At 33.2% G+C, this 12439-nt stretch overlaps 2 protein-coding genes across 2 annotated transcripts; both read left to right on the top strand.

The window, feature by feature from the left end:
* The first annotated feature begins 2322 nt into the window (after window positions 1–2322).
* On the top strand, window positions 2323–2805 carry LOC144572816 (uncharacterized). Its single transcript, XM_078322489.1, has 2 exons — window positions 2323–2659; window positions 2737–2805. Exons 1-2 carry the CDS (start codon window positions 2402–2404, stop codon window positions 2803–2805), a joined length of 327 nt encoding a protein of 108 aa, XP_078178615.1. The 5' UTR covers window positions 2323–2401.
* A 3540-nt stretch (window positions 2806–6345) lies between these two features.
* Window positions 6346–9146, top strand: LOC144572475 (SNAP25 homologous protein SNAP32-like). Its single transcript, XM_078322064.1, has 6 exons — window positions 6346–6586; window positions 7385–7782; window positions 7938–8031; window positions 8166–8293; window positions 8399–8496; window positions 8875–9146. The coding sequence occupies exons 2-6, from the start codon at window positions 7408–7410 to the stop codon at window positions 8972–8974; spliced, it is 795 nt and encodes a 264-aa protein (XP_078178190.1). The 5' UTR covers window positions 6346–6586; window positions 7385–7407; the 3' UTR covers window positions 8975–9146.
* The last annotated feature ends 3293 nt before the right edge of the window (window positions 9147–12439 follow it).

The following is a 12439-nucleotide window of genomic DNA, read 5'->3' as shown; positions in this document are numbered from 1 at the left end:
GAGCCAAATAATAATGAAATTGTATAAATTTTATATTTGTATGTATATTTGTTCACATAATATGGTTAAATTTTTTTTTTTGTTTTTTGGAATTTTGTGCATATAATTAAGTGTGCAATTATTATCTTATTGGCTACTGAGTTAATCAGAGCCCTCTGATGTGTGATGAACTGTTCAGATTTAAAAGGAGGCCTCCATTTTAGTAGATGAATTACTTGGGGACATTTTCTCTTAGGTAATACCATCCATCAGATAGAAATCTGCCCCATCGTGAAGGCTATCTATCTTTAGGATTTGTGCTACATTAATCAGGCAGCTATACTCGGTATCGTTAATTTTATATTAACTCAGGTAACAAACGGAGGGGAGTAAAGGGGATCATGAGTTACAGAGAGCCTTCTCTGTGTGACTGTGTAGGACAGCGTTTTTGAAAATCAAATACGAAAAACCCTTCTCCTCCCTCTCTAAGAAAACCCTTCTATTAAGCCGCTGCGATTTCTCCCTCAGACGCAGCCGACTGATCGACCCCCTCTTCTCCCTCTCTAAGCAAAGCCGACCAATCGACCCCCGTCTCAAACCATTCCATCTTTACCGCCGCTCGGACCTCCGTCTCTTACCTGTACCGCCGTTCTATCGACCAATCAACCCTTCTATTCAGCCGCCGCTCGGACCTCCATCGCTAACCCGTCTCTAATCGGTCGAAGATCGTACCCATCGGAGGGATAGGTGCGTAGTTTTGTTCAATTTAGGTTACTGTAATTTAGGTTTTTGTAATTTAGGTTTTCGTAATTTAGGTTTTTGTTATTAGGTTCAGAGAGTTTGTTAGAATTTAGAGAGTTTGTGTATATTTGATTGAAAGGGTATGATTCAAGCACATAGTAGTGTTCCTAGGTCTTTAACATATTCTTCTTTTCTCCTTCTCTGTGTGTGTACTGTTAGAACCATCAAAATACCAGAATCAGCACTGTGCCAAAACAAGTAATAATACCAGTCCAACAAAGTGCTGGACTTATATCTGAAACTGAACCAAATATTGTTAGGTTTAAACATTTGTTGTTAAGAGATGATTTTCTAGATGGATATAAGATTATTTGAAATAAGATAACCAAAATCTATTATTTTCTTAAATATTGCAGCAATACAAGTTTAAAAACATATATATCTTTTTTTGATACGAGAAACTTATATATCTTGAGTATTATTTAACAAGAAAGTGAAGAAACATATTGCTTTCAAACTTATGCATTTTTAATAAGAGATGCATAACTGGAATTTATTTTTAATAAGAGATACATATTGCTTTCAAACATATGCTTTCAAATATTGCAGCAATGTTTTTTTTTGTAAATTCTAAGAGATGCATAACTGGAATTTATATAAATTTAATAAGCATATTAAAGAGACTTAACAGGCCAGTTATAAATTCTATTCGGCACCAATCATTTATTTTTTCAGTACTAAATAGCCTATTCGGGACAGACAAGGGTGGCACTATTTTTAGGTCTTTTCTTGTACTGCAATTTTAATTTGTTTTCACTGTTTTTAGGTCTTTTCTTGTACCAGCAAGCATAGAAACAGCATATATAAAAACTATACTAGCAAGCATATATAAAAAACATGAAAATCATAGAAATCTAAGTTTCACTCTTTTGTCAACTGGTCTGATACCAGCAATCATTCTAGAGCTTTAATGCATGAGTATGGAAATAGTAACTATAGCATGAACATTAATAAAATATATCTCTACTGCCTTGTCAGTCTTTGATTTGGTGGAATTATGCAGGAAGGTCCTTGATATCCTTTTTATTGCCTTGTAGTCTATGAGAAACATATATAAAATACTGCATATATATTTGAACTCCCATATGTTTTAGACGTCATATGATCTTCCTCTAGAGTTGGTTTTTTTTTTTTTGTTGTAAAGTAAAGTTTGATTCTTTTTAGAAAATCACTTCTATAGTAAATGCACCTCTTACGCACCTTAGGTTTTAAGAACTTTTAGATTCTTTTGTCTTAAATGCACCTCTTACGCACCTCTGTACCAGTCCTAGTACCAGCACCTTTGCACCTTTGTACCTTCCTTAAATGTTACCATACCAGTTCATCAAGTTCTGCCATTGAGTAATAATTTAATTCAATCTTCTTGAATTTTTTCTACAGATTACATGGCTGAACCCCATGATGATGTCTCGCAGTTCGAGGCCATTGTTCCCCGATCATCTCCAAGGCTCACTAAGAGTCATGCAGCCAAACGCGTGTTGTCACTGGCCAAACGCATTAAATTAAGGGTTGGACGATGACGTGATCTGGGACAGCTGTCAAGGGAGAGGACAAGAGAGGTAGGTTGTACGGCTTTGGCATTCGGTCAAGAAAGTCAAGAGCCAATTGAGAGCTGGAGGCAATGGAGGCATCTCTATCACCCACCAAAAGCTCTACCACCTCGACTAAAAAAAACCAAAAAATATTCACGGCTGAGGAGGTGGAAGCGTTAATAAAGGATACACTAGCCGAGGCACAAAAAGGGTTTGTCGAGAAGATAGCTGATCAAGAGAAGCGACACAATGCAGAAATGGAAGTGAATAAAGAAGAAACTAATTACAGGAGGATGTGTATAGATGCGCTCTCTAAACGTACAGGATTTCAACCTCCTAAATTCCCTGTAAGTCAAATCACCCGCTAAATGTAGTGTAGTTTATACCTCTGCATATTTATCAATCTTTTGCTACATTTTGTTAGGAGGGGACATCAAATGTTGAGGCACCTGGTGGTAGTAGGGGCAATCAAGAAGGGGGAGAGGAACCTTGATCCGGGAACTCTGTCATTGCCAAGCCGCTACCGTGGTTTTAACAATTCTAATGCAGTAGTTGACAAAATGCGCTAACAATATTAAGTAGGATGTGTTAATGTGCTTTAAATTTATCAATATGTGATCAATTAAGTAGGATGTGAACAAAAGACATGTCTAATTGAATTTTCTTGTTATGCATTTTCTTATTGTGACAAGTGTTAAATATAAATGAATTTTGCTGACTATATGAACTACATAATTTCATGCGTACAAAAGTGGGTACGCAAGAAGATATTTTTAAAGTCATAAAAGAAATGCCACTATTTCTATCGGTCTGCCCATGGAAATATGAATTGCTCTCTGGCTCCAAAACGAAAACAATCTCACAGACTCCCTTTGAGCATTATTCCATTTTCATCGACATCTTCCTCGTATTTTGGCAATATGCGATAGTCCCTCCTCTCCCTCTCTCTCTCGCTCTACCTCTCTCTCTCTCTCTAATCTATCTTGCTCTACCTCTCTCCAAATTATGATGGAGGCAACAAGGTTGCTCTCTTTAAGTGTATTTGGTTTGACATTACAAATGGAGTAAAAAATGACAAAAAAACATGAAATTTTCGAGGCGAAACACGCTTCTCGGCTAAAAGGTTTTGAGCCGTATGTATTGGCATGTCAAGCAATTCAAGTATTCTACATTCCCTATGCATCGGATACTCCTCTAAGACGCCAATGGTGGGTAGCAATGAAAACAAGCCCGGAAGGCAAGTTTCGTGTCGAGGAGGTTGTCGATGAAAACCTTAAATTTTACCAAGAGAAAATAACGGATAATCCGATATTGGAACCAAATGAAGAGGGCTTTAATTGAGACAATGAGGTAATTAGAGAAAATGAGTTCGAACTAGTAGACGATACGATGGAGATTTCACAAATAGTGCCGGATAACGAGAACCCTATAGAGGAAGATAATAAAGGTTATGACACAGAGCAAGAGTATGACATGCAAGAAATTGAGGAAGGACTTGGTTACGGCCTAAACCTCGAAGATCAATCCAATGAAGATGGTTATTAATTGGTAATTTTTTGTGTAATGTGTTGCATGGCAATTTGCCAACCATATAGTATTACTTATAATAAAAACAAAAATATATATTTGATATGGGACTTGTTAAAGCAGAACTGCATGATTGAAAAGAATAGCAAGTTGATTAAGATGGTTATTATTTGAAATACTTACAGGAGAAGGCAAGTAATGAAGGAGCGAAGTCATCGCTTGCTCGTCCTCTCAATAACTTTCTAATGTTTATTCTCAAGACCAAAATTTCAAGATTCTACAATTTAAGTTTTCGAATTATTTGTGTATCTCTTTTATTTTGTAATATACTGCTCTAATTCTTTTTGCTATGATTTACAAAATATATTCAATTTAAAAGGAGAGATCAAATTTCCTTCTAAATTTGAAGGATATTAAGTAGGATGTGAAGAAATTAATATACTGCTGTAATGTATCCCTTGTTGTAATTTATAAGAATATATTCAATTTGAAAGGAGAGATCAAATATATATAGAAAAGTCACTGTCCAGAAATTCAATAATTGTTGCATGGGTAGGCCCATGCAACAAATAGTTCAAAAATATCGTCAAAACTTCTTGCATGGGTAATCCATGCAACAAATAATTTGCAAATAATCCTCCAGACTTGTTGCATGGGTTACTCATGCAACTGTTTAGTCTAGATTTTAGAGATTTGTTGCATGGACAAGTCCATGCAACAAATAGTTCTCAAATAATTGTTGCATGGGTTACCCATGCAATAGTTTAGTCTAAATTTGAGAGACTTGTTGCATGGATATGAAATGAGTTGTTGCATGGACATTCATTAAAATATACTTTCTATTTTCGCTGATGGGTCATGGGTCATCAAATATTTGTTGCATGGATAAATAAGAGACAGTTGCATGGTTAACTATCACATTTGTTGCATGAGTAACAGTTGCATGGGACTGTCCATGCAACAAATTTAATTGTGTCAGAAATGCCAATACTTGTTGCATGGACACTACTTAACCATGCAACAATTATTTTTATCCATGCAACAAACCTAGATTCTAGTAGTGGATGTTGTAAACTCTATTTTGAATCAATACATTGAAATCTGTTGCAAAAAAAAATTGCGATGACTCATGTATCAAATTGAACATTATCTATATATAGTAAAATAATGTTGAGTTGAGTTGCAGAAAACTTATTTCAAATTGTCTAAAAAAAATCAATTATCAAAATATTTAGGAAAATTTACTTATTTAATAAGATCTCATTATTGGTTTACTCGATTAAGAAATTAATACAAATTCGTTATTTTAGATAAATAGCACTCAGTAATATTTTGGAATCTACGCATTCGTGAACAATTGAACGATGACAAAATTATCAAAGATTGGTAATTGTTTTTCGATTTAATTTATGCATGATGTTGAAACAAATTCCAGGAGCCGTCATAACATAAATTCGGGACCATGTTATAGCACTTTTGTATGAGTTTAAGGTGTCCCCTTAAATTTGAATAAATGACAATTAATACAGCCAATGTAATGGAGATGTAAAGCAATTGTTTTTTAGTTTTAAAATAAAAAAATGAAGACGAGAAACAATCTATGAGGCCAAATGTATTATATACAATTGCTCTTCTAGATATTGTCTCCGAAGTTTTTAGATTCAAAAGTCCAAATCCAGGCTTGGTCTTAACTAATCCCGTTTTAACAAATTTTTTTTTTTTTTAAGAAAAAAGCCCGTAGGCAGCTACAATTATTTTGTTAGTTCTTTTTTTTTCCCATTTGCATCATGTCCTGGTGGTGTTTGCGTTGGACCAATTCCACGATAATAGAAAATGGACTTGGTGCACACCGTCTAGGAAGAACTACAGTCCACAGATACAAGAAAACCCGTGTTCGGATTGGGTGGGGTCCATTTCTCAGCAGTAGGTTTCTTTTTATTGGAATGTTCGTGGATCAGCCATGTTTTTGTCTTTATTAAATCAAAGAGAGAAATATTAATTATTATCAAGTCAAGGTCTTCTGGAATAAGGGGAATTTTCTTGTTTATATCCTAAAAAACATTGAATTATGTATTTTTCTCTCCTAAAATTGATATTATCAAATTTAACCTTTTAAATTTCAGCAACTGATTTAAAAAAGAAATAGTTTATTTTTCTACTTGTAACGCATACACAATAATATTTAGGCAATGCTTGTTTGTGCGCCATATGTAAAACAAAGAATCATTTGTTCCCACAATTGATCAACTGAAAGATTGGACATTTCTCTTGAACAATATATATTTTTTCAATATTTTAATAAAAGAAAAAATTGACATTTTATAAATCCAATACGAATTTTAATAGAAAGGCCAATGAATTGGATGAATTTTGTGAGTTTTTGAAACTTAGAAGGGTAAATATGATATTATGAATTTTAGATAGATAAAAAGTAATTTCAAAGATTTTGAAGGGTATACATGGAATTCCTCTTTGGGATAAATCAGGAATTCGCTTTCGAAGTATCAAAATCTTGCACATACTGATGAAGAAAAAAATGAAGTCTCTCCAATCCTACTTTGACCCAGATGGCGCGTGTTTGAAGAAGAAACAGTCTTTTCTCCGGTGCCTCTTATAAACCTCTCTTCTCTTCTCTCTCTAATTGTAACTTCCTCTCCGCGCTTTCTTCGACGCGTCTGCTTAAGTTAGTTTTTCTTCGCTCGGAGGGTTTCTATCGCTTGATTCTTTCTTTCTCGATCTTTAGTCTGGTAAATTTTTGGTTCTTTTTTCCATTTTTTTTTTAATTTAGTTATTTTTCTAAGTGGTTTGGTATATATTCTACTGTATGGTTCACATACAAGAGGTGATTTATCACTTTTTTTCGATTTAGGACTGTTTTTCCTTTTTTTGGTTAAGGCTCGATTAGGATTAAGTTAAAGGGGGCAACCAAATTTCTAATACAGACATGGTTTATTAAAAGCAATTGGAAGAGGTGGGACAAAAGTGGGAAAATATTAGTACCTTCATTTAAAGCATTTTGATTTCTTTGGTTCAATGAAATTCACTCTAGAATATTGATCAATTACCAATTTATTTTATTGATTCTTTTGCTCAACCAAACTTGACTAAGGCTAACTTGATTCCAATCAGTACCAGATGTTGTTAAGTACCTGTTGGGTACTTCAATGTTTGTCTCTATATCCCCTCTAAAAAAAGTTTATCATGCTGGTATATGTAATGGTAGGTGTTGCTTGAATTTCTGCTTTTACATTATCATCGTGGTTTATTTGTTAAGTTTAGGGGATTGATTTCCTCCAGTTGATTGAGCCCTAAACATTTTATGTATCCTGAACAACCTCATAAAAAGGAACTATACCAGTATATGAGCTATTTATTTAAGCTCAAGTATTTATCTTCTATTTTCTAAGCAACTCAATGAAAGTCAGGTAATTGTCAAGTCCCAGTTTTGGAAATTTATCTTCTTGCTTTTGGTTGTCATTAAATCATAGGTAAATGTTTCTGCTAGAAAACACCAAGCTCAAATCATACTTCTATTATTTCTACAGATATCATAATCAAAGTAAAAACAATGTCAAGATTTAGTACATCAAAAGCTACCAACCCATTTGATTCTGACTCTGACCCTGAGGTTGATGTTGCCCGCAATTCTGTGCAACCCTCACATGGGTCGTCTTCTTATGGGACCTCCTTTGGCGACAACAAAGCTCGATACAAGAATGATTTTCGCGACTCTGGTGGGATAAATAACCAGTCTACGCAAGAGCTGGAGGGTTATGTTGTTTATAAAGCAGAGGAGACGTCACAGAAGGTTAACGATTGCTTGAGGATTGCAGAGGAGATGAGAGAGGGGGCGTCAAAAACTCTAGTGCAATTGCACCAGCAGGGCCAACAAATTGAGCGGACTCATCTGACAGCCGTTGATATAGACCAAGACCTCAGCCGAGTAGGCTTTCTCATGCTTCTATCTTTTTTTATTATCATTAGAGAAAAACTGTTGTATTAAATACAAACAAGGGAATGACTGTTTAGTTACTGTTGCCATGTAATTGGTCATTTAATTATACTAATGTATAAATTTTTGTATTGTTTGTTTTCTAGGGTGAAAAACTGCTAGGGAATTTAGGAGGAATGTTTTCTCGGAAATGGAAGCCTCAGAAAAATCGCCCAATTCAGGGTCCTATGCTGGCTCGAGGTAATGAAAGGTCAACTTGGAGTTTCATTATTTTTTGTAATATGATTTTATCTTGTCAGGATATGAAGAACAAATCTTGTCCTTTTATTTTTTAATTTTTTAATTAACAAGTACTGTTGACATTATCCTTACAGATGATGCTTTTACTACAAAAGGAAGCCACATGGAGCAGAGACAGCGTTTAGGGTTAAAGGATAACAAAATCCGATCAACTCATCGAAACTTGCCCACTGAGCCTGCATCAGCACTTGAGAAAGTTGAGGTAAATAATGTCTGATTCTTTTATTGGTTTCGTGATACATTATATATATAGCTTGATACAAGGTTTTCTTTTATTTATTTATTTATTATTTTATTTTGTGAGTAGGTTGAGAAGATGAAGCAAGATGACGGTCTTGACGATCTCAGTAACATTCTTGGAGAACTTAAGGTGATGGCCCGAGACATGGGATCAGAGATTGACAGGTATTTGACTTTATGAAGTCGTGCTAGTTTTCTTTCCTCTTTTGTTTCTCAATACCACATCTGCTTCTGACATCCTATAAATTTTTGTAGTTGCACTATTTAGCAGAAGTTTCTGATTATTTGTTGAAACACTGAAATAAAACAATGACCAAAGCACCCGACATGTTTTTACAAGTATGAACAAACCCATTAATTGCGACGAATCTCCAAGATTTTACTTTGGTTAGAGGTTATTTAGAGGCGAGACCCAATAATTACATTTGTTGCAACCAACAGAAGCATAGGCACTTTTATTTTTTTGGTGGGTAGTTTGCGAATAAGAAGCACTTGTTACAAATGTCTAAATTGCCCCTAATGCATGTATTATGTTTCATACAGGGGAACTGTAGCTTTAGGTCATGTGGAGAATGATGTTGACGAACTGAACTCCAGAGTTGGAGGTGCCAATCGTCGTGCTCGCAAGCTGCTTGGAAAATAGACCATTCTATTTTCATATTCATCATGTTTTATTATACACATGATATTTAATATTTTAGAATAGCTTTTCAGTATGCTCTTCTTCTTTTTTACTTTTTTGTTAAAAGAATTTAAACAAAATGGGTTTTGAGTCATTTGATGCGACTAGAATCTACTTGTACATTGTTATTAAAGTGCTGGCGCTTATAAGGGTATTATAGCAATAAGTTTTTTATTTTGTAGAAATTGAGATATAAAAAAAAACACAGAGAGAGGCGATTTGGCAAAGTAATACAATTTCGTATATGGTTTGTGTGTACAAAATACTGAAGTGTTTAGTAGGATGAGAGCCTGAAATAATGGAGATAGATTCTTAACAGATCCAAATTGAACCTAATTTTGACCTCCCGTTTAGAAAAAATATGCTATATCCTAGCAGCTGGTGTTAATCTTTAATATGACCTATGGATGCTATGAAAGTTGCAGAACGTATTACATAATATAAAACGGTAAAAGACTTGGGCAAATATGTTATTTTACATAAAGATGACACGAAAATGACATGAAAAAATATATATGTTAATTAATCTGAATATGTGATGAGTAATAACTGGTATAAGCAAGAGGATAATACATGCCACATCCGTCTATTTTTAACTATAATATTTAAGATCTAGTCATTGTCGTCGGTAAGAAAAGTAAACATGTTCGTTATAAATTAATACATGACATTTTCTTGACACAAGTAGAATTGTTATTTTGTGATGATTTGAATTAGAGCTGCACAAAAAAATTTGTAGTTCATAATTCGATTCAAGTTTGATTTGAAATAGTTCGTAAAAAATTTGATTCGAAATAGTTCAAAATTAATTCAAACCAAAGTTAAACTGGACTTGGTTCATTTGAAATAGGTTCACGAACTATTCTAGTTCGAAATTCAAAATAACGTAAACCGTTGATTTCTTAAAAGTTAAAACATACGATCACCCGGCCATAAGTCATAACTCGTAAGTTGTAACTCTCGTTCTCAATTCTAAAACCCTAGACGACTTTCATCTCTCCCTTTCGGTGACTATGATCACTCTTTCTTGTCGTAAAAATGTTCGTAAAAGATTCAAAATTGAGTTCGTAAAAAATTCGATTCGAAATTAATTTAAATTAAACTTAGTTCGAAATTAATTCAAATCAAACTCAAATTGAGATAAGTTGAATTCGGTTTGATTCGATTGCAGTCCTATTTTGAATCATGTGATGTATGTCTATTAGTAAGAATGAGCTGGCCCTCTTTTCAAAAAAAATTGAATGCTATTTTTAACTATTATCCTCCGTCCCTACTCCCTAATAATGTCTCTCAATTAGTCTCTAATATATCGCTCTTCATATATATAAAGCATTCTAAAATCAAATTTTAGACATTCTTTTTTCACACGATATTATTCAGTAAATCCTGTATTTTATCAACTATAATATCATTACTTTATACCTTATTTGTACTAATGTTTTGGCTTGCTTTCGGTTCTAATACATTCAGGTGGCAGCAGATGCTCAATTTTTGTATTGCAGTATTGGATATGTACCAGGCTGACCAAATATTCGATACAATATAAATTGGTTTTGCAGAAATTACATACAATGTTTGTTATCTCTGCAATATCATTTATTATTAAAGTCCGCTTGTTCCAATTTGTAAATATGACAGCATATGAGAAAATTTCTAGACTTTCAGTTTTGTATCAATTACTCTATTTTCTTTTTTACTGTCATCTCCGTCTAACACTTTTGTTTTTATCTTTTAATTTAATTGAGAAAAATTGTTTCTGAGCGGAAACATTTGCGTATAAATTAAGGCCAGTTTATCGAAAAAAAACAAAACGGAGCCGGAAAAGGAGAGGAAAAAGAAATTGCGGTCATGATAGCTAACAACTGATTACCATTATAAAAAGATCGGATCCACGTTTTGCCCACTCTGAAACCGGCCCCGGTTTCCTTTGGATCTCCTGTGACCTATGCGGTGTCTATCTATGCTGCCAAGTGTACCAAGTTACTACTCTTTCTAATTCTAAGCACAATATTTCAGAACTCACATCCTCTCCATTACCTGATAAGGGAATCTTTTACAATTAGTAGATCTGGACCGTTCTTTTTAACTTGACACGAATCTCAAAGTCCAATAATATTGTTTATGCGTTAGCTCGAATTCCAAACCGGCTGAGATTTAATATCAAACCGTAAAATGAGGATAATCATCTACAATACTTGGAAGGATACGAAGATTCCATGCCTGATCTATTTGTAGATAGAAGTAAGTAAAAGATGTCAAAAATTATTTTGTTGAAATCAAACTTCAAACTTCTTATACTAATTTTAGTTGATGAGACAACATTACTAACTTTAGAAGTATTATGATTCAATTGATATCATTTATTACTGAATACATGTATATTATGTTAGTTTAGAAATTATAGGAGATTCCACGAGTAATTCTTTGATATATTTTATATGAATACGTAGTAGATAGAAGATCATTTTTTGATGATTTTTGAAAGTGGATTGATAGATAAATTTTTTACGGGAGTCTTAGATATACAGCTCAAGAAGATGGTGGCTTTTGTCACAAATTATGTTTTTTTTAGTTTTTTTGAGAATTTGAAATTATTATGCTCTCTTTGCAATTGTTTGTTGGTATGATGTGAAAGCATGTCGTTTAAATGTGTTGTTACAAATGACGTGTTAGTTCTTGTAGAAAACATGTATGTCCACAAACACTTTATTAAAAAAAAAGTAGTTATTTATTTGTTATTTTTCTCATATATAGAATTAAATAACAATAAAGACATGAAACAACAATATACTAGATATTTTTCTAAAATACACTCCTTAACTATAATATTTTCCTAAGTAGAGGCTAAAAAATTAAAATATTATGTTGAGTTAGTTTTTTCCCTAAATTATTACTTTATATTTAAGTAACAAAACAGATATTTATAAATTGAGGAAGAATTTTTTCATTAAATTGCATAGGACACAGCAACATGAATTTCTAGTATTATAGCAATTCATTATTTTAAAAATGTGAATCATGTATTTCTAAAAATATTCATTAAGTTGAGTAGAACTAGGGTATGCTGTGCTTAGCAAAAAAATTGATAAGCATAACTTCAAAATTTATCGGATTGACTTCAAACAAGACAAATTCAAACTGTTAAAACCGATCTACTTCACGAGTGATACGTGTATGTGCGAATTTCAAATTTTTTGAATTCATTTAGTACAAAGTCAAGCGATCAAAATTGATGAAAAATAAATACATTAAAATAACTTATAAAAGCTTCATTTAGTGCATTTATTTTTCATTAATTTTGACCTCTTGAATTTGTACTAAATGAATTCAATTTGTTATAATTTTGCATGTCTCTCAACAGTTTAAATTTGTTTTGTTCGAAGTTAATTCGATAAATTTTGAAATTATACACACAAAATATTTTGT

This window comes from Carex rostrata, chromosome 20 (genome assembly GCF_964058835.1).
Source record: "Carex rostrata chromosome 20, lpCarRost1.2, whole genome shotgun sequence".
In the NCBI taxonomy this organism is placed as follows: domain Eukaryota; kingdom Viridiplantae; phylum Streptophyta; class Magnoliopsida; order Poales; family Cyperaceae; genus Carex; species Carex rostrata.
This window is presented reverse-complemented; position numbering and strand designations above follow the sequence as displayed.

Coding starts and splice junctions, on each gene's coding strand:
- LOC144572816 (XM_078322489.1), top strand. CDS start 2,402: ATGGAGGCATCTCTATCACCCACCAAAAGCTCTACCACCTCGACTAAA. Junction 2,660..2,736: donor TTCAACCTCCTAAATTCCCT/GTAAGTCAAATC, acceptor ACATTTTGTTAG/GAGGGGACATCAAATGTTGA.
- LOC144572475 (XM_078322064.1), top strand. CDS start 7,408: ATGTCAAGATTTAGTACATCAAAAGCTACCAACCCATTTGATTCTGAC. Junction 8,032..8,165: donor GGGTCCTATGCTGGCTCGAG/GTAATGAAAGGT, acceptor TTATCCTTACAG/ATGATGCTTTTACTACAAAA. Junction 8,497..8,874: donor ATGGGATCAGAGATTGACAG/GTATTTGACTTT, acceptor TGTTTCATACAG/GGGAACTGTAGCTTTAGGTC.